Here is a 27,923-nt window from a genome sequence, read left to right on the forward strand (position 1 = left end):
GCCTGGCAGTGCTGCCACGGCTGCGGGCACCTGTTCTGGCTCAGAGGCTTCTGAGTGCTGACCCCTCCTCGCCGGGCGGAGCAAGACCCGCAGGCTGCTCAGCTGATCAATCCAGAATTCAATGCCACGGTCCTGAGCTGCAAGGGAGGCTGGGAAAGGCACCCAGCAAGGTGGCTGTGAATCGGAGCATTCTATTACCGACAGGAAGAAAACCGGTACCAGGGGAAATGGCAGGCCAGGCCACAGTCCAGGTGCTCTGATACTGGCCTGAATCTGGCCACCTTCTGCTTCAGAGCAGCCGTGAGCTCGGAGTGGCTTCCCAGATGAGCATCTGCAATGAATGTTATGCCAGAGAACACGAACTTTGAACCCTATTAAGTAAAATCTTATTCCCTCCCTCAGAAGAATGACATTCTTCTCATGAGTAATCTGTTACAATGGTGCTCAATTATTGTTATACTTAGAGTGTCATCACTGAAAAATTTGGGGGATTTGTTTTCCCTCCTGTTATACAAGTACTGACACGTGCCCTTGATTTTGCCTCTTGGTCACACAGCCTGCAGTGTCTCCTCTCTGGCCCTTTACGGGAGAGTTGGCCAACCCCGTCGCAGTCTGAGCGGCACTGAACTCCTAGAGAAAGTGGCAGAGCAAAATGCAGCTCCATGACCCCAAGCAGCTGGGCCAGTGTTTCAAATTGTAGTAAAACTTCCTGAGCCAAGTCACAAATCCAGCCACTTCTATTAGCCAGAAACCAGTGGAAAAACAAGAGGGCAGGAGAGAAAAGTTTCTGCACAGCCGAATGGGAGCGCTCGCTTCTGCCCTGCACCTGCCATGACTTAACTGGACCAGCATAAAAATAAATTCATTATATTTTGTTTTAAGAGGGAGAAAATGTTATACTTGAGTAAATCTATCATCAGAAATAGAGACGAGGAAATGTTAGCAATTTAAAGACATAAGCTATGTGTCATTTAATTCATATGAAACTGCTATCTCCTGAGAACTCAGGTGATTAGATGGGATGCTGTGCTTGTAAATGGCCATTTCTACAGTCCTAGCAGACCCTTCTAAACCAGTATTTATTTCCAATCTTATTTATGTCTTAGGCCTTTTTAAAAAATAAAAGCATATTCTTATTAACAATATTGTGGCAAAACTAGCCAGTCCTGGCCTGCTGGTCACATAAGCGACAGGAACCCAACTCACACTGTTTAAGAAGGAAGAGGAAGAGGAGGGAATGAGTGTTCATGTAGCGTTTGTGGGTGCTTACGACCAGTTAACAATTGCACTTTAGAGATATGAACTGGTCTGTTCGCATTTGCCTGCATGAAAAAGAAACCATTGCTAAGACTGTAGTTTTGAGTGCCACACAGTTCTTCCTAACTTCCAACAACAGACAATGAGCAGGACACACAGGGGGAGGCATGGAAAGGTGTACTGAACATGAGCATAACAGAATTTATATTTTCATTTAACATAAAAACAAATTACTTTTTGAATTCAGGAATAATACTTTAATGGCAATAGTTTCCTTAGCCAGAACATTATATAGTCATTGGAATATATAAGCCAATTTCTTTATTAGGGAATAATATTTTTAGTGACATTAGTTTTTATCTACAGTATAGACAAATGTAAACCCTTAGGAAAACTGAAGAAACTACCAACATTGTATAATTTCTATGAATGCTTCAGAATTTCCTCACCTATGTTCTTTGGAACCATTAACAGATGTTACACACACACACACACACACACACACACACACCCTCACATACTCACGAGAAGTCTTGCAGTAGAGACACCTGTTCAAATTTGTTTAATCTAGCATTTCTCAAAGTTCACTTCCTCAAAATTAACTGCAGAGGCTTACCTCCTTTTGGAAGCTGGTGACTCATCCCATAAAGCAAAGTTAGGGAAACACGTGTAGTGGTTTCTATCTTCACAGATTTTGTTGTCTAAATAAAGGTAAGGAATTTTGAGTGACAATTGCACCCATTTGTATATAACTTCAACTGACTCCATAATTAGAAATATAAAATGCAAAATTTTCAAAAGCGAACTGCCTTTACCGTTTAGCAACGCTGCTGAGACGTATTGGAATTGGGTCCAGTCCTATTACTTGCCAGTATGTCTGGGGTAGGTAATGGGCTCCACAGGCTGTAAGTAACGAACAAGTCCAGTTAGTCATGCTAAGTTTTACACATAAGGGAACCTGACAATTTTAATATGACAAAGTACTTTAAACTTCTTTTAGGGGTACATGCCTCTTGGAAACAGTGGGAGCGAGTGCAATGGAATCCTCTTCGCTTACATTCTGCATGAGATGCAGACTAGGAGCCCTGCTGGGTGAGGACAGGAAGCTGCTGCTGGTGAGCTTTCACCATGGCAGCAAACATGGAGAGTCACCACAGCCCTTGCTAAATGCAATGAGAGTAACTTGACTACACTCCCATAAATGAGTTTTCCTCATGCTACTCGGCTACACATTACATCTTGGCATACAAAAAAAAAAACAAGAACAGTAGTTAAGGTTCATTCATGTGGGCTGGATGAAGATTAGCTCCCCAGATGCACTTCTGAAGAAGTCAGCGAGTCCTGCCAAGCGTTGCTCAGTGATTAGAGCATTGGCCTGAGCACTAGAGGGTCACTGGTTCAACTCTTGGTCAAGGGCACATACCTGGGTTGCTTTGAGTCTTTGCCTGATCTAATTAGTCAAAAGTGTTTGACACTGTTCTGCACTAGAGATTGAGAGGTGTAGTGGATCTATATACTAGATAGTCACAAACCCAAACAGGCAGCCAAAATGAGGAGACAAAGAAACAACCCCCAAATGAAAGAACAAGAGAATTCTCCAGAAGAAGAGATAATGAAATGGAGATAAGAAATTTATCTGATATAGGATTCAGAGTAATGATAGTAAAGATGTTCAACAGCATGAGAAAAGATATAATAACTATTAAAACAGAAATAAAGAATGACATAGCACAAATAAAGACACATTGGAAGTAATACATAGCAGATGAGGGGAAGCTGAGGATTGAATCAGTGAATTAGAAGATGGTTAAAATAATTATTCAGGGAAACAAAAAGGAAAAACAATTAAAAAATAGGAAGACAGCTTAAGGGAGCTGTGGGACAATGTGAAACATAACAATATTAAAATAGGTGTGCCAGAAGAGGCAGAAAGGGAGGAAGGGATAGAGAAACTGTTTGAAGAAGTAATGGCAGAAAACTTCCCTAACCTGGTAAAGGAAAAAGTCACACATGTTCAGGAGGCACAGAGAACCCCAAGCAAGAAAACCCAAATAGGCATATGCCCAGACACATCATAATTAAAATGTCAAAAATTAAAGACAAAGAGAGAATCTTAAAGAGACCAAGAGAAAATCAAACTGTTACCTACAAAGGAGCTCCCATAAGGCTGACACCTGATTTCTCATCAGAAACAGAGCCACAAAGGACTGGCATGAAGTTCTCAAGGTAATGGAAAGCAAGGATCTAGAACCAAGATTACTATATCCACCAAGGCTATCATTCAGATAAAGAGTTTCCCAGACCAAAACAACAACAACAAAAAAACACAAAAAAAGGCTAAAGGAGTACATCATTACTAAGCCAGCATTACAAGAAATGCTAAAGGAACTGCTGTAATGAGAAGAAGAAATAGAGAGAAAAACCTAGGCATACAGAATAAAAATGGCAATAAATAAGTACCTATCAAAAATAACCTTAATTGTAAGTGGATTAAATGCTCCAACCAAAAGGCATAGCATAGCTGAATGAATACAAAAACATGACCCAACTATAAGCTGTCAATAAGAGACCCACATCAGAACAAAAGACACACATAAGATGACAGTGAAGTGATGAAAAAATCTTTTCCATGCAAATGGAAATGAAAAGAACCGGAGTGGCCAATATTCATATCTGACAAAATAGATTTCAAAATGAAGGCCATCACAAGAGACAACAAAGGTCACTACATATTACAAAAGGGATCAGTCTAACAAGAGGATATGACCTTGGTAAACATATACGCACCCAATATAGAAACACCTAAATATATATATAAAACAACTTCTAGAGCAGTGATTCTCAACCTTCCTAATGCCACGACCCTTCAATACAGTTCCTCATGTTGTGGTGACCCCCAACCATAAAATTATTTTTGTTGCTACTCGTAACTGTGATTTTGCTACTGTTATGAATTGTAATGTAAATATCTGATATGTAGGATGTATTTTCATTGTTACAAATTGAACATAATTAAAGCATAGTGATTAATCACAAAAACAATATGTAATTATGTATGTGTTTTCCGATGGTCTTAGGCGACCCCTGTGAAAGGGTCGTTCAACCCCCAAAAGGGTCGCGACCCACAGGTTGAGAACCGCTGTTCTAGAGGCCTTCAAGGCAGAAATCAACAACAATACAGTCATAGTAGGTGACTTTAACACACCATTGACTTCACTGGATAGATCTGCCAGACAAAAATTTAACAAGGAAACAGTGACTCTAAAGGGCACACTGGATCAGAGGGATTTAATGGACATTTATAGAACATTTCATCCAAAAGCTGCAGCATATACATTCTTCTCAAGTGCAAATGGATCATTCACAAAGATAGACCACATGTTAGGACACAAAACAAGTCTTTGCAAGTTCAAGAAGACTCAAATCATATCAAACATCTTCTCAGATCACAGTGGAATGAAATTAGAAATCAAGTACAATAAAAACACCCCAAAACATTCAAACACATGGAGGCTAAATAGCATGTTACTAAACAATGACTGGGTTAACAATGAGGTCAAGAAAGAAAAAAAAATTCCTGGAAACAAATAAAAATGAACACTCAACAACTAAAAGCTCTGGGACACAGCAAAAACAATCCTGAGAGGAAAGTTCATAGCAATACAGGCCTACCTCAAAAAAACAAGAAAAATCAACAATAAACTATTTAACCCTACAACTTAGAGAACTGAAAGAGAACAACAAGAAAAGCCCAGAGTAAGTAGAAGGAAATAGTAAAGATTACAGCAGAAATAAATGATGTAGAGACAAAAAAAAAAAAAAAAATCAATGAAATCAAGAACTGGTTCTTTGAAAGGATAAACAAAATTAATGAATTATTAGCCAGACTCAACAAAAAACAAGAGAGAGGAATCTAAATAAATAAAATCAGAAATGAAAGAGGAGAAACAACCACTGACACCACATTAGTACAGAGGATTGTGAGAAAATACTATGAACAACTATATGTCAACAAGCTGGACAAGGTGGATGAAATGGACAAATTCCTAGAAAAATACAATCTCCCAAAACTGAATCAAAGAATCAGAAAACCTGAATAGGCCAATAACAACGATGAAATAGAAGCAGTAATCAAAAAGCTCCCAGCAAACAAAAACCCTGATCCAGATGGCTGCAGAGGGGAGTTTTACTAAACACTCAAAGAAGAACCAACACCTATATTCCTCACACTATTCCAAAAAATTCAAGAGGAAGGAACACTTGCAAGCTCTTTTTTATGAGGCCAGTATTATCATAATAAAGTCTTTATCCAAAACCAGATAAAGATACTACAAAGAAAAGAATTACAGGCCAATATCCCTGATGAACATAGATACTAAAATCCTCAATAAAATATTAGGAAATCAGATCCAGCAATATATTAAAAAGATCATATACCATGACCAAGTGGGATTTATTACAGGTACGCAAGGCTGGTACAATATTCTCAAATCAATAAACGTGATACATCACATAAACTACTAGATTTAATAAATGAATTTCGCAATGTAGCAGGATACAAACTCAATGCCCAAAAATCGATGGCTTTTTAATACACCAATAATGAATCCTCCCAAAGAGAAAGTAAACAAACAATACCATTTAACACTACAACAACAACAAAATTAAGATACTTAGGAATAAACTTAACCAAGCAGGCAAAAGACCTGTACTCAGAAAACTACAGGATGTTGAAAAAAGTGGTAAACAAGAGGAACAATATACCATGATCATGGATTGGTAGAATCAACACCATTAAAATGCCCATACCATCCAAGGCAATCTATAGATTCAATGCAATCCTTATTAAAATACCAATAGCATATTTCATAGATCTAGAACAAATACTCAAAAATTTATATGGAAATAAAAACGACTCCAAATAGCTGTTGCAGGAAAAAAAAAAACAAAGTTGGAGAATCACAATACCAGATATCAGGTTATACTACAAAGCCACTGTACTCAAAACAGCCTGGTGCTCACACAAGAACAGGCATATACATCAATGGAAAAGAACAGAGATCCCAGAAATAGACCCAAGCCATTACACTCACTCAATATTTGACAAAGGAGGCAAGAGCATACAATAGAGTCAAGAGAGTCTCTTCAATAAATGGTATTGGGAAAATTGGGCAGATACATGCAGAAAAATGTAACTAGACCACCAACTTACACCATACACAAGAATCAATTCAAAATGGATAAAAGTCTTAAATGTAAGTAGGAAAACCATAAAAATCCTAGAAGAACCCATAGGCAACAAAATCTCAGACATCTCTTGTAATAGTATGTTTATGGATACATCTCCTAGGGCAAAGGAAGCTAAGGAGAAAATAAACAAATGGGACCACATAAATATAAAAAGCTTCTGCACAGCAAAAGAAACCATCAACAGAATGAAAAGGGAGCCCACTGTATCGGAGAACATATTTGGCAGTGACACATCTGATAAAAGGTTAATATCCAAAATTTACAAGGAACTCATACAACTTAACAAAAGGAAGACAAACAATCCAATTTTAAAATGGGAAAAGGACCAAATAGACACTTCTCCAAAGTGGACATACTGATGGCCAGGAGACATATGAAAAAATGCTCAAAATCACTGATCATCAGAGAGATGCAAATTAAAACGACAATGAGGTATCACCTCACACCTGTCAGAATGGCTACCATCAACAAATCAACCAACGACAAGTGCTGGAGAGGATGCGGAGAAAAGTAACCCTAGTGCACTGCTGGTGGGAATGCAGACTGGTGCAGCCACTGTGGAAGACAGCATGGAGTTTCCTCAAAAAATTAAATATAGAACTGCCATTTGACCCAGTGACCCCACTTCTAGGAATATATCCTAAGAACCCTGAAACACCAATCAGAAAGAATGTATGCACACCTATGTTCACAGCAGCACAATTTACAATAGCTAGGATCTGGAAACAGCCCAAGTGCCCATCAGTAGATGAGTGGATAAAACATCTGTCGTACATTTATACCATGGAATACTATACAACAGTTAAAAAGAAGGATCTCTTACCCTTTGAGACAGCATGGAGGGACCTGGAGAGTATTATGCTAAGTGAAATAAGTCAGTCAGAGAAAGACAAGTATCACATGATCTCACTCATATGTGGAATCTAAGTAACAAAATAATTTGATGAATGGAGTGGATCCAGAGACATAGAAGCATGGAACAGAGTGCGGAATCTCAGAAGGAAGGTGGGGGAGGGTTGGGTAGGAGGTGATCATCTAAGGACCTTGTATGCACATATGCATGGCCCAAGGACAGACATTGGGGCAGTGAGGACCAGGGGCGGGGGGCAGGGGAGGGCTAGAGGGGGTTAATGAGGGGGGGGAAGGAGACATATGTAATACTTTAAACATTAAGCATTATTATTATTTATTTTTTTTAAAGAAAATGACTCCTGCTTAATGGAAAACAGAATAAAAAAATAACGGCCAGTTCACTTGTGCTGAAGATGTATTTAAAATGTGACGAGTTGGGTTTGCTACTAATTCTCTGCAATGTTCTAATCCTGGGTCCTGGAGACAGCCAGGGCCTGCTCTCTAAAGCACCGTAGCTCTGGCCCCTGCTGGTTCACACACGCTAGCCCTCTACTCCAACAGCGTCCCCAGTGTGCCTGCCGCGGCTGCAGCGCAGCGCCCCTGTGGTCCAGAGAGCGTGCTTTGTTTCTAATGAAGGTGATGACGGCTGTCATGTACTCTGTGCTGCCAAGCAGGACTTCTGGAGCATGAACTGAATGGTTTCCACAAGACCGCCCTGTGGCTGGTCTTGCCGTCAATGAACAAAACGTGGGACACAAAGCCAAGTAACTTGCTCAAAGCCACACGCTGGACACGGGCAGAGAGATCCACACTCAGAAGGCTGGCTGAGTCCACGTTCACGTGAGGCCATATGCCACGCCCGGATGTGGTTTTGGTGGGGGCTGCACCAGGGGAAGCTGGCGACTGAGGATCTTTGTAGAATGTGACTTGAGTAACGGTACCCGCAGGTCGGAAGTCCAGGTTAAGGTCCTGCTGCCGAACTTCAGAGACAAGCAGCCCCAGCTCCCCGCTCACCCGCTCTTGATGCTCCGGGAACTCTCCTGTGCAGTCAGATCTTTTACTTTTACACATTTTAAGGACATCACATAATCACATTTCCATGGGAAATGTAAGTAATTCAAATGACTCTGAAAAGAAAGGGCTTGATTATTGTATATTACAATTTAAGAAAAAAAATCAAATTTTAAAAAAAGCTGACAATCCGATCAGAAGCATTATATGAAGTTTCTTGCTCGTTTTCCCCAGAGGTTCAACCAGAACGCTTTTTAAGAGGGCAGAAGTTTAAGGTCTAGCTAGGGAATAAAGACATGTTCGTCTGACACTTCCCATGTCAGATCCAGGAGTTATCAAATTATCTTAAGTGCTGCATTTTAAAAAAGAAGTTGGGAGCTGGCAACCTAGGTCTACTAAGCTCTCATTATTATAAATTTGTATTTTAAAAACCCAGTATCTTTTTTGTAAATATGCAAGGAATCCTCCAATAATTTTTCTTTTGGAAAACCACCTCTCACTAACACATTTGAAATAATACCCCTATATCTAAAATGAATTCTTGGCATTCTGGAGTTCAAATCTCCCCAGAGTCAGAGGGAAAAAGCTGCATAATTATAGTTCATCTGAGTGCAAGTTATAATGTAATCAGTGTTTGAAACAAAAAAGCAATACCTTAGAATGACATTTAAAACAAAAAACGTACTTACTGGCATTTACATTTTTTTTCATGCAATTTGTTATTCATTCAATCGGAAGAAAAAGTGCACCACCATTTCTGATAAGGCAAACAATATTCAAAACTATCACACAACTGGCCAGCACGGTGTGAAAAACCAAATGCTTTAATGAAGCTATCAAGAACAGTTCAAAGGTCACGGATACATGAATATTGACCCACAATGTACAGTGCTGTGGGCCACGCAGAAAGCACTGCTGCACCCACAGCAGGTGACCACATTACAGTACCGAGTGTCAGGAAGACAGTCATTTGTCTTTTTTTTTTTTTTTTTCAAGAAATAGGAGTTTTTAATACACTGTTATCAACATCAACTTTTCCCCAGTGCATTTTAAAAAATATTAGTAAGTGCATTCCTTTGTGCTTTATTTTGTATCTTTTAACTTCCTATGTATTTTATTTATTCTTATTGCTTTATTTTTAAAAAAACAACCAGAAAGAACTTTGTCATCATAGTATGACCAAGTTGGTTGCATGGTTTTTGGCAAAGTCAGGTTTGGTATTTCCATCACCGTACCCAGGGGCAGGTGAACAAGTTTGGCATGTCAGTCACCCCAGATGGAGGCCCAGTCCCAGGTCTCAGCTCTGCACCCAGGGACGGGGAGTGGCGTGGACTGTTTTCTCATCACAAACAGCAAGCCCAAACCACCCCCTCCAGGCGTAACTAGTCCCTAAAATGAACCCACACTCTATTTGGCAAAAAAGAAATAAATAAAACCACTCCTGCAGTTGCAGCCTTCTCCTGGGCTCACTGGCCCGCCACTCCCAGAAACTGTCTCTTAAAAAGGTTGGGGCAGCAGGGAGGGTGAGCTCCGGCGTGCGAGACCCAGGGCAGTGGTAGGAGATGCCATGCTTCCTCTCACAATCTCCCTCTACATTCGCTTAATCCTGGGCCCTGGGTTAGTCAGCCTTGTTCTATTTTTAAGAACCTCCAAATCGGCTAAAGAAAACTAGCATCAGACCATCGCCACGTTCGACTTTTGCACCCAGGTCCCCTCCTCCATGTCAATCGGAAGAGATTAATGGACGATGCCGTGATTGTGTCCGTGAACACTGTGGCACAGTTAGCTGCTCATGCACACGCGTGTCACTATTCTAGGAGAAGAGCTATCTGTACAGTGAAGGAGGCTGAAAGAATGGAAACCAAGTTCCCTGCCCCTTAAGTAATGAAGCTATAAAACTGACAGCATTCTCAAAGTTCCAAGGACTCTCACTGCCCAGCGTGCCTGGGAGCCAGGCATGGATTATTTTCATGTAAGTCATCCATTCATACATTCGACAATCACTCCTTCTCCCTGAACCTCTAACAGCCATCACCAATTCACATTTGACATTTAAACTCAGCCTCGTTTTTTACAAAACCCTCCTGAATGAGGTTTCCTGATGAAAGAAGTTGGCACTCTGTCACTAAAATATATTTAATATTAAAAATATCTGAAGGAGAACTGGAAGCTCTGACACTGTCCACAGAGGCACCAGGCCGCACGCCGTTCTCAGTGAGACCGGCGGGAACGTCTCCCACAGCCCAGCTCAGCCAGCTCAGTCCCGAGCGGCCGCTGCTCCGTGTAAGGCACTTCATTCCGGATGGGTGTGCTTGATGCCACCGGCTATCAACTGTACATGCTGCTGAGACGGTCCACTCAGCAGCCTGACTCCTGACCCCATGCCTGTGTGACACCTCGCCCGACAGAGTGAGGGGCCACTGCTGCTACCGCGCAAGACCGCACGCACCCACGCACGGAAGCTGACCGGACAGCAGCTGCCTGGACGGCACTGCTGCTCGGCAAAGCAGTGCTACCAAGTACCAGTCATTTGCCAGTACACTATCTCTCTCCTTAGAAAAGTTCAGCACGCTTGCTGAAATAAACCTCAATTTAAATGACCATAATGGGCGTATTAATACTATGGTTACCAGTCTCCAAGAATATTGCTATTTTTATATCACTAAAAATAAATATGTAAGTTTATTCTCCCTAGAAGGGCAGTTTTACCTATTAATACTACACCTTAAATGTGTGGAAAAACAGTTCTGAGTGAGACTGTAATATACAAAATATTCGCAAAGCTCTCTTGAAACACAAGACCTTGCGTGAAAGTTTTCTTTCATGTGTGTACAAATAATGCAGAAAACCATCAGTGAGTTGTAAAAATATTGAAAACTTGCCATTTTAAGATGCATATTCTTACAAATTAATACAAACATACTGAAAAGAACAATGATAATAAAGAATCTGTACAACTCAAATGAACAGTAAAACATAATTTAAAAATAAAAATAGTAAAGCCAATTAGAAATGTGCCATTTGGTTTTCTTATCAAAAGCAAAATTAAAGAAAAAAGAGTAAAAGATTCAGTGCTCCTCAATGTCTTACTATGAGAGGACATTCATTTTCATTCCAAGTAAAATAGGTCCTAGGAAACACTGACTCACACGCATTGGTGAGGAGGACCAGAACAGCAGGGGTGAGGCCGAGCTCAGTTTCAGAGCCCTGCTCCGTCCTCGCAATTCAGTGGTAAGTAACACATCAGCTATTTTTCTCACCAGACAATCCTCATGAAAATGGCTGCATCTTTTTCTTTTGCAGAATATAGCACTGCTTGAAATATTTTGGAGTATAAAGACTGATGCTAGAGGGTACTGTATCTTTAAGGCAGTACCAATGAACACATTTACAAAATGGAAAAGGTTAGTGTGAAATTTTTCTTTTCTTTTGTCTGTCTGTCTGTCTGTCTCTACTTTTATTTTATTTATTTTGGTTGCTTTACATTCCTCTGATTAAATTTTACATTTAATTTCCAAGGAAGTCACAGGCATAAAAATCTCCAACCTGCTTCCCTGAATAACAGTGGACAGAAATTTCTCTGATGAAAATCCTCTTGCTCAGGAAGCTGGCGTCCAGGGTGAGCTCAGTTCACAGGTTCTGTACGCTTATTGTACAATACTTTGGAGGCATTTATAGTTGCAAAATAGAATATACAGGTCCGCTTCACAAAATTCTAAAAATAAAATATATCCTTGGCTATTGAGAAAGCATGAAAAAAATTCATATTAAAGGAAAATTATCAAGAAAACCCCTCAGGTCAGTTGTGGAATCTCCTGGAGAAGGAGGCGAGCGGGGCTGCTAACACGCGTGCTCGGGCTCCTCCATGCTCACGCTGCTCCGCCGGCTGCTGGTTTTGGAAGCTCCCGGGGACACCGACGAAAGCAGGGGATCCGTTACGCCAACAGGAGAAAGAGTATCGTCCATCAGGATGTCTTCCAGTTTAGAGCCCATTTTCGTGGGGACACCGTAGGCCTGGCTGCCCTCGGTGCCGGCGCCGAGGCTGCTGCTGAAGCTGATGGTGCCGTCGGTGAGGTCTAGGGTGCTGGTGCAGGTGAGGTCTGCGTGGCGCGGTGGCAGGTCCCGGCTGCAGTTCTCCAGGGCGGGCTCCTGCTTGATGATGCGATTCACCAGGTCCGCAGAGCAGAGGCCCGAGGAGGGAAGAAGGGAAAGGCCATGCGCTCGAGCCTGCATCTCAAGTTCCTGAAAGAAAAGTGAAAGTCAGACACTGGGCCTAAGGCGCACAGAGGGCTTGGGGCAGACACCGTCATGAGGGGGCCACGTCAGTGCGCACTGTCCACGCCCACAGGAGAGCCGCCCGAGAGGGAGCCTGATGAAAGGGGAGGGCCTTGTGCTGGTGAGGACACTCTCTCCCGTGGTTGGAGATGCGGATCCTGGGGGGCGGGAGGTGCACGGGAAGGCGCTGTACCTTCTGCTCAATTTTGCGGTAAACCTACTCTTGTTCCAGAAAATAAAGTCTATTTAAAAAAATCATACACTTAGAGAGAAAACGATAAATATTAAAATATTTTGCTCTTTTAAATTCGTAAATGCCATACTTTTAAAAGTAGAGTATAAGTACTACTGGTAATAAATGAAATGCTTTTAGGTGGTAGTGGATTTTATATATTAAATATAGAGAGGCTCTCACAGCCGTTAACGTTCACAATGAGGAGAAGTTAAAAAAACATCAAAATAAAATTTCAAAATGTAAGCTGATTAAAGGAAAATATTCAGTAAACATTATTGTTCCGTGGTCCCTAAACTGTGCTCTTAAGTATTCGAGGTGCAGCAAAGGACGCACAGGACCCTGGGGAGACTGAAAACCTCAGGGAAGTGGCGACACGTCTGTGAGGGCCACCGCCCAGGTAGCAGGTCCACTCTGGGTCGGCTGCGCCTGGGCTCCCCCTCACTGTGTGGAGCAGGGCCTGGGGAGGCGGCTCTGACAGATGCGAGTGCTGCTGGGAGTCACTGCGCAGGGGGGACAGGTGGCAGGAGCCACCTCCCACATCCAGGCACACAGGCCCAGCAGCAAGTAATGCAGTTATTTTAAAATAATCTAAAAATACTACTTTTCTTAATTTCCATGTTTAAATTTTCAAATGCCTACTAAGTGGTCAGGACCTAACAGAAACGGAAGAGTGACTAAGACAGCAGGGGCAGCAGCACTAAGAAAGTGGGCAGTAGTGGCAAAAGCGCGGAAGGTTCGCACCAGGAGCTGGAGGTTGAGAAGCATCACTCAGGCCATTTCACCATGAGAAATGGACATTTTTTTAATTCCAGAAAAGTCCTTATCTGAATAATTCCTTCCTCCACTTCCTTCATTTTCTGTGCTGAAACCTAACCTGCAGTGCCGCAGAACGTGGCTGCGTTTGGAGACAGTATCTTCAGAGAGGTCCCTAAGGTACAATGAGGTCACTGGGGGCCGGACCCAATCTGCGGCAGCCCTGGTGCCCTTGCACAATGGAGGCCAGGACACAGGCGCAGAGGGAAGGCGCCGTTTCCGCGCCCAGCAGTGCTTTCAGGAGAAACCAACCCTGTGGATGGAGAGTGGGGGCCGCCTTCTGAGGACTGTGAGGAACTGAAGTCTCTGCTGCCTGCACTGCCTCGGGCAGCCTTAACTGCCTGGGGGACTCCAGCACTCATTTCAAAAGGCCCCTCCCTCTTCCTTCCTGAGTATCCCTGCACCCTCCCAAAATGAACCCTAGAGACCCGGACAGACTCCCCACTGAGCGTTCTCCCTCCCCGTGCAGCGCCCTTCCCTGTCTGTGATGCAGTAAGAACAGGGGTAAGGCTGAGCGAGTCTTCTTGCCTCGTTGGAGAGGAGCGCGGCCCTGCAACAGAGGAGGTCTCAGCCTCGGCTCACACGCCTAAGGATCTACCTTCCTAAGGATCTACCTTCCTAAGGATCTACCTTCCTAAGGGTCTACCTTCCTAAGGATCTACCTTCCTAAGGGTCTACCTTCCACAAGAGTCGTGTTCAGTCTTCATTAAAGGCTGTTTGATCTGTAAGACCTTTGGATGCAATACAAGTAAGAGCCGGAGCCTGATGTGTCCCAGCAGCACCTGCCTGCCCCCCCTCACATCCCTCCAGAAACACATCTCCCAGCATCAGTTCAGAGCCTGGGCTGTGGGATAAAAGGGTGGGTCCAATGCCATTCGGGCCTCAAGCTTCCTTCTGTGAGACTTTGTGCGTGCGTCACTTAGAATGGAAATGGGAGGAAGCCCTGGCTGAGAGCACCCACTCTTGTAAACCCAAACCAACGTGCTAATAAGAACAGCACCCCCACACAAGTAGTTTGTCTTTCAAACCAAATAATAAAGTTGAATTAAGAGAGTAAAACATCCTACTCTATCTTCTGTTACTTAATTTAAAATATTTATTAGCTGACTAAAGCCTTACTTAGATTTCTAAATACTGCAATGCCTCTCATCCAAGTGCAGGCTTGGGCCTGCAGAGCTGTCCTGACTGGTCACGCTTCCGGGACATGCCCAGCTTGAGGGCTGCTTCACTATCACGTAGGAAACCCTGAGATGCTCCCCCTGGGGATTTTCCAATTCACTATTTTACAATACTTGTATTTCACACAAAAAGACATATTTGGGGCCTCAAAACAAAACCCTTGACTCTCTTTCAAAACAATTACTATCCTATATAATATCATTATCATAATATGCGAATGATATGCTAAGGCTGCTCAACACTCGCTATGACGTGCACTGACCACCAGGGGGAAGACACTCCGACTAGTAGGTTAGCTTGCTGCTGGGGTCCGGCCAATCGGGACTGAGCGAGACAGGCCGAACACACCCTGGAGCCCTCGCACAGTCCCTCCCGGCTGGCCAACCTCCCATGTCCCTCCCCGGCCCTGATCATGCACTGGTGGGGTCCCTCAGCCTGGCCTGCGCCCTTTCACAACCCAGGAACTAATTTCGGCCCGATCCCACAGGCCAGGCTGAGGGACCGCACTGGTGCACGAATTCATGCATCGGGCCTGTAGTATCTTAATATTTGTATGAGGAACCAGCACATTAGTACAAGCTGCTTTTATAAACTGGTAGCCTAGATTCAACAGATCCAAGACCTACAGCTCTTCAGTGAAGAACGGGACATGGGACCAACAGCAAACGCCGAATAAAGGGAGAAAGGGAGGAGACATTTACATTCCAGCTGACCACTCCTTCCCTGCTGAGGTTCTAAAATGGGCCCCAGAGCACAGCTGTCCTCACCTCTCTGCCCCGTGGCTGGAGTCCCAGCACTCACGAGCTGTGCCACCACGAGTGTCACGGGTGGTGTGGGCATGGAGAAGATCAAGAGCACCATTATCAGTAAACTACTCAGCTACAGAATTCCATGTCTGGGACTCCCAGCACTATGGCAGACAACTGGTCACTAAAGTGCTGCACTTGGCACTGTCATTCCATGAATGGTTGCCTTGAAAACCTGAAACGTAGCCACTGCTTATGGCAAAATCTGGTAAGAGGTGGGTTCATCTACTCAAGAAGAAGGCACAGTGACTCCTACTGGTGGGCCGTGTTCAGTCGGCCAGGACATTAAAAATACTCTTGCAAACTCCTTCAGTCATTAGCAGCCTGTTTCTCTTTCTCTTTTTCAAGGCAGTTTCAGAGGAAACTGTGTTCACATTTGGTGCCAGAGGCCCGTGCCTGAGAGAAGGCCTGGCTGACACCAAGGGACCCTGCTCACTCTGCACTGTACACACACTCCCTGAATGAAATGACAGGTGGATCCTATAAACCTATTAAATTAGTATTTCTCCCGCTAAGAAAATATAGTGTAAACTAAAGATACACCTGGCATAAGTTCACTCTCTGTCCTACTTCTTACAGTTATGTTTTGATGATAAGATCCTCTGGGTGTCCCTAAGTTCCCTATTAACATGGTCTCTGATTATGGACTAACACCCGCCCCCCCAACCCAATACTAAGGCATCTTTGTATTTAACAACTACAGTCAGTTCTCATCATTCGCAGGAATCACCCCTATGAACTGGATGTATGTGCTCCCCAAATTCCTACCCAGAAACTGATGTCCCTGGATGATGCTATTTGGAGACAGAGCTTTGGGAGGCGCTTATGTCATGAGAGTGGAGCCCTCCTGGGTGAGACCTGTGTTCTTATAAAAATACCCCCAAGAGCACCCTTGCCCCTTCCCCCACGTAGGACTTGGGCAAGGAGGCGCGGTCTCTGAACGAAGGAGCGAGCCCTCCTCACCCTCAGAACCAGCTGGTGCCTTGGGAACTGTGAGACCATGTCTGTGGGGTAAGCCGCTGGCTGTGGCAACTCTGCAGCCGCACTAGTGGACAGTCGGCTGCAGCTAGTGAGGCTGGGGACACAGCTAGCGCCTACGGGCCTCTGGCCACACTCCGTCACAGAGCCGTGCTTCCTTATCTAATACTAGAGGCCCGGTGCACAAAAATTTGAGCACTTGGGGGCCCTCAGCCTGGCCTCTGCCCTCTCGCAGTCTGGGACCCCTCAGGGGATGTCCACCTGCTGGCTTAGGCTCGCTCCCCGGGGGATCGGGCCTAAGCTGGCAGTCAGACATCGCTCTGGCAGCCCGGAGCCCTCGGGGGATGTCCACTTGCCAGCGGGGAGCAGGCCTAAGTTGCAGACGGACATCCTTAGTGCTGCTGAGGAGGCAGGAGAGGCTCTCGCCACCACCGCTGTGATGGCAGCCGTCAGCCTGGCTTGTGGCTGAGCAGAGCTCCCCCTGTGGGAGCGCACTGACCATCAGGGCGCAGCTCCTGCATTGAGCATCTGCCCCCTGGTGGTCAGTGTGTGTCATAGTGACCAGTCATTCCCAGTGGTTCTGCTGTTAGGATCAATTTGCATATTACCCTTTTATTTTATAGGATAGAGGCCTGGTGCATGGGTGGGGGCTGGCTGGTTTGCCCTGAAGGGTGTCCCAGATCAGAGTGGGGGTCCCGCTGGGGTGCCTGGCCAGCCTGAGTGAGGGGCTGAGGGCTGTTTTCAGGCTGCCCGCACCCCCTTCAGGGTGGGGGTCCCCACTGGGGTGCCTTGCCAGCCTGGGTGAGGGGCTGATGGCTGTTTGCAGGCTGGCCAAGCCCCCCAGCGGGGACCCTCACCCCATGGAGGTTTGGCCAGCCAGGGTGAGGGACTGAGGGCTGTTTTCAGGCTGGCCACACCCCTTTCGGGGGGGGGGTCCTACTGGGGTGCTTGGCCAGCCTGGGTGAGGGGCTGATGGCCGTTTTCAGGCTGGCCACGACCCTGGGCTGGAGACAGGTATCTAGGATTTATTTATCTTCTATAATTGAAACTTTGTAGCCTTGAGCAGATCTCAGGGCTGGCAAGGCAGGCGGGAAACTTGGCTTCCTCCATTGCCGGGGGCAACCTAAGCCTCCTGCTTGCTCCAGCTTCGTGGCCACCACCATCTTAGTTGGGTTAATTTGCATATTTGCTCCTGATTGGCTTGTGGGCATGGCTTATGGGTATAGCAGAGGTATGGTCAATTTGCATGATTTTCTTTTATTAGACTAGAGGCCCGGTGCACAAAAATTTGTGCACTCGGGGTTGGGGGGTCCCTCAGCCCGGCCTGTGCCTTCTCGCAGTCTGGGACCCTTCAGGAGATAACGACCTGCTGGCTTAGGCCTGCTCCTGGGTGGCAGATGGCAGGCCCAATCCCTAGGTGCAGCCCCTGGTCGGGCTCAGAGCAGGGCCGATTGGGGAGTTGGGGCACCGCCCCCTGTCATGCACAGAGCAGGGTGGATAGGGAGGTTGCGATGCCACCCTCAGTCACGCTCAGGGTAGGACTGATTGGGGGGTTGGGGCACTGCCCCCTGTCACACTCAAGGCAGGGTCGATGGGGAGGTTGCAGCGCCACCCCATCACGCACAGAGCAGGGCCAATCAGGGTGTTGGGGCGCTGTCCCCTGTCACGCACAGAGCAGGGCCCATCATGGGGGTTGGGGCTCCATACCCTGTCATGCACAGAGCAGGGCCAATCAGGGGGTTGGGGCGCCGCACCCTGTCACACTCAGGGCAGGGCTGATGGGGGGGTTATGGCTCTACCCCATCACACATAGAGCAGGGCCCGTGGGGGGCAGTTGGGGTGTCACCCTCTATCACCCACAGAGCTGGGCCAATCAGGGGGTTGGGGCGCCGCCACTGTCACACTTAGGGCAGGGCCGATGAGGAGGTTATGGCTCTACCCTGTCACACACAGAGCAGGGCCCGTGGGGGGGGGTGTCTTGGGGTGCCACACCCTGTCACACACAGAGCCGCAGGGCCATCAGGGGATTGGGGAGCTCCCCCGTCACGCTGATCCTGGTGCCGGTAGGCCTCGCGGCTCCGCTGATCCCGGTGCTGGGAGGCATATTACCCTTTTACTATATAGGATAGAGGCCTGGTGCACGGGTGGGGGCTGGCTGGTTTGCCCTGAAGGGTGTCCTGGATCAGGGTGGGGGTCCCCACTGGGGTGCCTGGCCAGTCTGGGTGAGGGGCTGAGGGCTGTTTTCAGGCTGGCGGGTGACTGAAGCTCCCAACCGCTCCTTTTTTTTCTTTTTTTCTTTTTTTTTATTCTGGGCCAGCTTTAGCTCTGAGGCTTGGCTCCAGCTCTTAGGCCTCGGCTTCTGAAAGCAGGTATCTGGTTTGTTTGGGTTCTATAATCGAAACACTGTTTCAACTCCAGCTCTGAGATCCCAGCTGGCTGAAAGCAGGTTTCTGGGGTTTTGTTTAGCTTCTATATTTGTAACAATGTTTCAAACTGCAAGCTCAGAGGCTGGCAGCAGCAGACGGGGAACGTTGGAGTCCTCTGTCACTGAAGCAAGCAAGCCTCATGTTCGTTTCAAGCTGCCTGGCTGCCGGCCACCATCTTGGCTGGCAGTTACTTTGCATACTGCCCTGATTAGCCAATGGGAAGGGTAGTGGAGTGACACCAATTTGCATGTTTCTCTTTTATTAGTGTAGATGTAATGTTGATTCATTGGCACTGAATTCAGCCAATAGCACTGCAACTTATGTTTGAAGTCAACTTAGCTCCATCAGACACATCGCAGCCTTCAGTGCTTGGGAAACTAGTCAACACTTTGGCATGATGCTTACAGGCCACTGTAAACAGCAAAATCACCCACAAAACCCACAAAAATATGAAAAACCTGGCACTAACCAGACTGCAAAAACGACACTGGGTCACAGGAGGAGCTGAGGGCAGAAGGCGGAGCCTCGCCATGCTCCCCCTGCGTGGAAGACGTCCCGGGCAACTCCAGTCTGTGGCTCTGTACATTCCGAGATTGACCAAAAGGTGCCACAAATGTTGCTTTGGGTTACAAATAAATTGTTGTAAGTGGCAGATTCAAATAGGGAATCCACAACTAATGAGGATCACGTGAGTCAACTCCCGGGGGGGCTCCCTGCACCCTTTCTTCTCCCCTGTGAAGTCAGGAGTGCAGGCTGCAGCCGGCCGTACCTGAATGCGGAGCAGCAGGTGCCGGTTGGCGTGCTCCAGCTTCTTCTGCCGCGTCTCCAGCTCTTTTGCCCGCTGCTGCTCCCGCTGCAGCTTCCGGATGTAGTCCACGGACGCTTTTAAAATGGTGCCCTTGTTCCAGCGCATGTCCCTGATGAAATGCAAGGAGACAGACTCTGTATGACTTGAGGGTCCACAAAAATGCAACAGTCAGAGCAGTTTCCAAAGATGCGCCACCAAGTGCAGGTTGGTATAGCTACCAGTCGCCATCCCCTGTCCCCCACGTACCCCGAGGAGCACCCTGGCACGGGCCAGCCTGGGTCAGAGCTACAAGGTGGAGTCAGGACCTAAAAACAGGCCTGTTGATTGTAAAGTCAATATTCTTAACATCGTATGAAATAGCTACAGCTTTCTAGGACAATAACATTAACTCAGAGAATAAGCTATGGCAAAAACATCCCACGATGCCTCACTACCTGTGTGGCATCCTTGAACTGCATCGTGGTTTCCATGGACAGGTTACCTACTTCTCTCTGTCTTTATTTCCTATTTGTAAACCATGATATTGCCCCCACAGGAGCAGCCTCATGGAATGTTTTTGGAATCAAAGGGGGCACTTTATATAAAAATGCTGCGGAAAGCTGAGGGTGCAGTTCTAATGTGTGAGGGGCTCCATGTACTCACTCGATGGCTCTTTAAATAGCATTCACTAGGTGCCAGGTGCTTTCCCAAGAATTGTACAGCTCATTTAGTCATCACAACTCCATTTGACAGACTGGGAAATTCAGGCACAGAAAGGTCCAATAATTTTCCCAAGGCCGCACAGCTGGGAAGTGGCAGACCTGGAAGCCTAGACTGCCTGGCTTCGGACGCAGGCTCTACACCACTGTGCCATTCTTCCTCGTGTGTAACTGAGTCCTCAAAACCACGAGGCGAGGCAGGGATACTCTAATCGCCCCTTCTTAACAGCTGAGGATGAAGCCCGAGAGCTCCAGCCAGCACAGACGTCTAGGAAGGCACCGGCTGGGAATTCAAACCCAGCACCTGCGGTCCACACCCTCAGTCTGTGATCACCACAGCGCTAATGTACTCACATGTGAAACAAATAGAAACACCACTTAGAGCACTCCAGATCAATGACTAAGAATGAAATTATAATTAGGTAAGTAATATTTCTATAGCACTTTAATCTGAGCCCTTTAATAGACAATATTCATGATGACAATGACGATAGTGATGAAAACAAAAATACTTTTAATGTATGAAAAACCTCCAAAGCTTTACTCTACAGCTGCTCCAAGTGGATCAGAAGTATCAGGTGGCTGTGTGCATGGAGGGCGGTTAACACAAGTCACCAAGTCACTGATCCTCACGTGGGTCACATAAAGAACCAAACAGAGTTCTCCCATGAGAGGCAGCGCTCAGGCCCCTGAGAGTTCCTGGGGGCGGATCCCCAAGGTCTGAACACCAAAGATGGCAGCGGGAGGTGTCCTGGGATTGAGCCAACTGGCTAATTTCAGGGCTAATATCCAAGGAAGAGAAACTTTAGCAGCCAGAGAGAAAGGCAACTATACTGAAACATACCTTGCTGAGGCCAGCAAGGTGAAGACAAGTTGCTGAAACATGCACACAGCCACTTCATTTTTAAGAAGTGACTATTTCAACCAGTTATCTTGGATTTTACTTCCTTGTGAGACCCAACCAATTAATTATGCTTCTGGGCTTAAAAGAAGGGTTTTTAAACTTTTCTGTCTTAACGAGAAAGACCCACTTTTACACAGAAGTGTACATAAATCTCTACTATGTAAATCAACAAGAGCAGGTGTGCTGAGGGCAGGCGAGGGCGTGGGGCCGAGACCCTAGTCAGCTGGACTGTCTCCTCAGTCGCCCAGGGTTGGCTCCCAGGCACGGAAACCGTACAGATGACTGTCCATTTTATCTTAAAACAATGCCTACACATTCAGATGATTATCAGTCCAGATTGTCAACATAAGTAATGGAACACAAAGGAGAAAGGAGACAGGCAGGGGGAGGCTCTCACTCCCGCCCAGAACTTCATCCTCCGGTAAAGAGATTCCCATGCTAGTCTAAAAGTGAGAGCTGATGAAGAACAGGAAAGGGGGGATCCATTCTCAGCTATCATGCCACACTGAGGACAGGAAATGAAGGTCACAACTCCCTCATGGGATAAATGTGTGAAGCAGAGCTGAGGACTCGAATGTTCTGAGTTTCAAAATGGTTTTCCTTGAGAAACCTGGAAAGTAAAATGTGGATGATGGAGACTGTGCTTGAGCACTCATTCATCGGAGCCACCTTACAATGGTCTTACTTTATTTCCTCACAAATACCCCGGCAATAATGTGAACAGCAAACTTAATCAGCCGTGCATGAATAATGGCTGACTTCATCTTCACATTTTATTAGATAGCTAAAAGGTCATATTCACAGGCTAATTTCATTGAATGCCTGTGGGAGCCATTAAAATGTGTACATCCTCGAGCCCCTCACTTCAAATGGGCCGATGTCTAATGGATAGAAACTGTATGTGTTGTCCTGTTTGCTGCTGTTGCCAGCAGGAAAGAGACCTTTACCATTGTGATCCCCCAAGCAGTGGGTGGGAAGAAAGAACTGAAATCCCAGAAGCTGACCTACACTTAGGAGAGGATTAAAATGTACTCTTTTTTCTAGAAGGGAAAAACATACAAAGAACACGAACGTTTAAGAAACACACACAATTGAGCAAAATTGTTAAACGTGAAGTCTGCAATATCAGCTCTCAGTGCCTACAGATGTTGTTGGAGATGAAGAGCAGCCAGCAATACCTTGCTTCAGCATGTGCTGAAATCTCTGTCCTGCAGAAACTGTTAACTAATTTTGTTTAGCAGCTCAGTGTTTGTTTGCAAAGGATTCTCCTCACACCCAGAGCTACCTCATGTCCAATCACCCTGTTGGACAATTCGGTGCACTTCCCTCAGCATCTTAGTTTGATAAGACTATTAAAAGCAAGATGGATGGAGTATTTAGGATGAAACCCAAGGAAAGGGGGACTTTTTTACACTGGTTTTCATAACGGTGCAGTTTTTGCAACATAGGAAAAAACATTAAGGTACAAAAACTATACGATGCAGATGAATATGCAATTGTACTCACGGATCATTGGACTTGGGAATCAAAGTACCTAGTTCTTTAATGCGGTCATTTATGTTAAATCTTCTTCTTCGTTCAACTTCAAGAAAAGAGCACAGGAAGGACTATTAGCAACAGTGTCACACTGGCATGAACGTATCTCATTAACGACATGCATGTATCAACCTTACGGCTCAGGACCACAAAACCTGACCCTGTATTTCCGTGTTTCCATGGTTTTGGTACTAAAGTTAAAATAGTTTTCAAATGAGCTACCTTTTATCATTAAGTAAGCCCTGAGATATAGTTTCTCATTTGGTCCCGTCACAACCCTGCAGTTGGAGCTACTATACTCCATTACAAACAAGAAAACTGCCCTGAACACATTAGGGAGGTGAGGACGCAGCAGGAAGTGGGGAGGGCCAGGACCCCACCCTGGCTGCAGACCAGGCCAGACTCTCTGCAAAGGGCCCCTGCGGATTTCGGCTCTGCTGGCTGAGTGGCCAGAACTGAGGCCATTATGCAGGTACTTACATAACAGGAGATAAAACAGATTTCCACAGCTTATTTATTGGCCAAAGTCAAATGTGTAATATTAACCAGGTAAACGTGTTGGCAGTGCAAGTCTGCTAATAAAGAGCACTGGGTGCCAAAACTTGGATTTTACATAACTTCTACATATCCCAAAATATCATTCTTGTTTTGATTTTTTTAAAACTCTTTAAAAATGTAAAACACTTTCTTTGCCCACAGGCCACACAAAAACTCCTGCTCTGGCCCAGTGCTTCCCAATAGGAACATAATGTAAGTCATAGATGAAATTTTAAATTTCTAGCAGCCACATTAAAAAAGTACAAAAAGGTGAAATTAACTTTAATATTTTAATAAAGCAATATATTCAGATTATCATTTAAACATGTAATTAGTATAAAATTTATAAATTCGATATTTACATTCTCTCCTTTGTACTAAGTGCTGTACTCGTACAGCACATGACCGCCTCAATGAGCCACATCCCAAGTGCTCACCAGGCCATGTGACGTGTGGCTGTGGTCTGGATAACCCACCAGAAGTTACATCCAGCACCTTTACCCTACATCACCAGCCCAACAGCATTCCCACTCATAAATCTAGTTGTATGTTCTTCTTAGGGGAGGGTGAAGTAGCAAAGCATATCAACACTAATAAAAGAGAAAAATGGTAATTGGCATACGAGCTACCCTTTTCATTGGCTAATCAGGGCTATATGCAAATTAACTGCCAACTAAGATTGGCAGTTAACTGCCAACAAGATGGCGGTTAATTTGCATATGTAGGCACAATGCAGGGAGGCGAAAGGGAAAGCAGGAAGAAGCTCCCTGCCACTGACAGTGATTGGAAACCCAGGGGGGAGCTAAGAGCTGGGGGGCAGGGCAGAATCAGGTGCCTTTTCCGCCCTGGCCAGTGATAGCAGGAAATAGGGGTGGAGCCAGCGATGGGAGCTGGGCACGGTCGAAGCTGGCAGTCCCAGGAGCTAGGGGTCCCTTGCCTGGGCCTAAAGCGAAGCCCACAATCGTGGGGCCGCTGCAGCTGCGGGTCCTCGCTGCCCTGGCCAGACGCCTCAGCCAGAGGCGTCAGGCCTGGGCAAGGGGCCGATCCTGCGATTGGAGGGTGATGGGGGTCAATGCCTGAGGGCTCCCAGTATGTGAGAGGGGGCAGGCTGGGCTGAGGGACACTCCCCCCCAACACACACCCAGTGCACGAATTTCGTGCACCGGGCCCCTAGTGTGTTAATAAATGTTTTTAATTTATTAATTCCAAATAACTTAAGGTCTAATAAATTGAATTAAAGATGTTAACTTTCACTTTAAATATATTATAACCTAATACATATTTATTATTATTAGGTTATTTTGTATAACTTAGTACATATTCATATTTGATTCACTTGAATAAAAAATATTGTTCACTACTTCCCAAAATATGTTGCATTTTTAAGCTGAGTGATGATCTCTATCATGACATCAATTGTATGTATCACTGGCTATCACTAAGCTTTTATAAAAATAGAACAGGTGATGCAATGGTTCCGAATGAGGAGCTTTTGCACCTCTGATCAGCTTAGCTGACCTCCTCTGGCAACGTTCCTTACTTTTCCCAAGCATATAATAATCATAACAATTCAAACAATACTGAAACACGTAGTGTGAAATAAAAGCCTCCTATGACCCAGCTACAACTGCTGTCACGTGTCTTCTATGTCCCTGGCGATTATAACCTCTGAAAACACACACACGAGCCTCCAGCCACGGTTCTGGGGCCTCTTTAGGTCCACATTCACTTCTTCGTGACCCGGTGCCGCCTCCTGGCCTGAATGCCACACACAAGCTGAGGCTCCACAGTTACACATCCAGCCTGGCATCTTCTGGAACTCCAGACTCGCACATCCACCCCCTTGCCTCCCTGGGGAGCTCGAGGGACAGCCCGCACTCTGCCCAGGTTCCCCCTCACTTTGCAGAACTCAGTCCTGGAATCAATACTGCACCTCTGCCGTCTCATATCCCACAGCTGCTCCAGCATCAAACCTGTTGGCTCTAGCCTCACAGTATTTCTAGAACAGTCCATGCAGCTTCATGGCTACTGACAGAAGCTACCGTCTCCCGCCTGGATTCCTGCAACCCGACTACCTGGTCTCTGTGCTCCACCCAGGCCCAGTGTTCCCCACCCGCTTTGGTCTATCCAGAATATCCCAGCGGGTGGGGGGGGGGTCTTGTGCAAAGTAAGGCAGAGCACGGCTGTCCTTTGCTGAAAACCCTCCATCACTCCCCATCTCACCTCGACAAAAGCTGCGTCCTCAAGGCATCCCACAAGTACTGGCGGCCTCCATCCCTCCCGCCTCGTTTCTACCCTCTCCCACTCCAACCATATGTTTACCATTACTCATCTGTGTCCCCTTCAGCCCGTAAACTTCTTGCTATTCCTCAGCCACTTTGGGACTCCACGCCCCCCCCCCCCCCCTTGGAGCTTCATAGTGGTGTCTCCCCTGCCTGGAGCACTCGTTCCAAGTACTGCATCTGAGTGGCTTTGCCCTCACCTCCCTCAGGGAGTGACTCACACTGTCCTGGGAGCCCACCCTGGCCACCCTGTTTAAAACCAACCACCACTCCATCCTGACACTCTAACTGCTTGGTTGTACTTTGTCTCCTCATAAAACTTCCTGCCATCTGACATCCACATCATTCACTCATAGGTTCATTTACATGACTTTCTACCATCTAATGTCTGTATTTTCTGTATGTATGTATATATTTTCATTGAGGCATTCAAAACACCCATATGAGCCTGGAACACAGTAGGCCTTCAGTAACTATGTATTAAATAAAGAATGATGCAGTTATAGTAGATAATATTAAAAATGATTCTGCATCTATCGTTTCTCACTTAATAGCATATTGTTGACATCTATTACTGTCAACATTTAGATGTATTACATTTTATTTTTAATTCAATGCCTTCCCTCCCGAATTTTTTAAAATTATACAAGTGGTATAAGCTTATATAAACTTGCAAAACATACAAAAGTGTATAAAGGAAGAAGTAAAAACCACCTTTTACACCATCAAACACCTGTATTTCTTGTTAAGGATGAGGGTGACTCCCAGAACCTCTCGCCATGCACCCATAAACACACACAGGTGCACATAGTAGGTGCTTTGTATCTAACGAGACACTGCACGCATTGTTCTGCTTTGTACTCAGCAATGTATGGTAGACCGTCTGAGTCAGGTGGACCAGACCACCCCATTCTTCTAAACGACACTGAGAATCCCCGCATGGAGGCACCATAATTTACTTAGAAATTCTCTACTGATGACTATTTACAGTCCAGCGGTTCTCAACCTGTGGGTTGCAACCCTTTCACAGGGGTTGCCTGAGACCATCAGAAAACACATATATAATTACATACTGTTTTTGTGATTAATCACTATGCTTTAATTATGTTCAATTTGTAACAATGAAATTGGGGGTCACCACAACATGAGGAACTGTATTAAAGGGTCGCGGCATTATGAAGGTTGAGAACCACTGACACTGTTTCCAAGTTCTCCCTCTTTTTCAATGTATAAGAAGTGTTTTTGCCAGGATTTGCATGTACATTTCATTCCTATCATAATACTTTATGTTGAACACACCACCTTGATGTATTGGTTTTCTCATCTATTCTGGCGGCCCCTGACTTGAATCTAAGCACATAGGACGGGAAACCTGTTTGTAGAAAGTGCCTCCCATGTAGCAGAGGCTCAATAAACAGAGTGGAGAAATGGGTGTGTTCTTTTGCACATGCTGGCAATATTCTCACAAGATAAAATGCGTAGAAGAGAAAGAGCTATGCCAAAGGGCAATCTAACCTTGAGTGTTAATTTCTAATGGTTAGATGCGATTTTAGGATTGTTTTATAGCCCTCAGAATTTGAGCTAACCATGCTTGCACTTTGACAACTATGAACTTGAGAGATTAGATGAATATTGTTTTTGACAAGTTTTGGATAATGCCTAATTATCTTACTTATAAGGCATTTGAAAAGGAGAAATACCTAAGAGTAAAATTACTTGGAAGCCAGAGGAGACCTAATATTAACTCACATCTTTTGGGTAAGAGACGAGGGAAGCTTCCCATCACTGGATGGGACTGGCCAGGGCAATACCCACTTAGAAAGACTGCCCCTAGGGACCCAGCAATTCCATCTCTCAGCTCCTAACCTGGAGCAACAAGCTCCCCTGCACATGAACCTGAGGATCCATATGACTGTGATTACATTTAGCTGTAGAAATCGTCTCTCTCTCTCTACCCTCAGAGACCTAGCCTTTCCCCCAGCAATCAGCAACCCCGAGGCAGCAGAAGACAGGAGCTGGGCCTGAGGAATGGACCTCTGCAGGAGGGAGAACATCCTGACTGGGCTGTGTCAGCTC

The 27,923-nt window shown here is 45.5% G+C and overlaps 1 protein-coding gene across 8 annotated transcripts in view; it reads right to left on the reverse strand.

Moving 5' to 3' along the window:
• Positions 1-9,178: 9,178 nt before the first annotated feature.
• Positions 9,179-27,923, reverse strand: part of MITF (melanocyte inducing transcription factor) — a 250,391-nt gene continuing 231,646 nt past the window's right edge. For all 8 annotated transcript variants that reach the window (XM_059662987.1, XM_059662985.1, XM_059662991.1 and 5 more), the window contains 3 exons: positions 22,999-23,074; positions 19,852-19,999; positions 9,179-12,612 (listed from right to left, as the gene is read on the reverse strand). In XM_059662987.1, the coding sequence (XP_059518970.1) occupies positions 12,211-12,612; positions 19,852-19,999; positions 22,999-23,074 (626 nt within the window). In that variant the 3' untranslated portion in view covers positions 9,179-12,210. The remainder of the gene's footprint in view (positions 12,613-19,851; positions 20,000-22,998; positions 23,075-27,923) is intronic.

This window comes from Myotis daubentonii, chromosome 14 (genome assembly GCF_963259705.1).
Source record: "Myotis daubentonii chromosome 14, mMyoDau2.1, whole genome shotgun sequence".
Classification (NCBI taxonomy): domain Eukaryota; kingdom Metazoa; phylum Chordata; class Mammalia; order Chiroptera; family Vespertilionidae; genus Myotis; species Myotis daubentonii.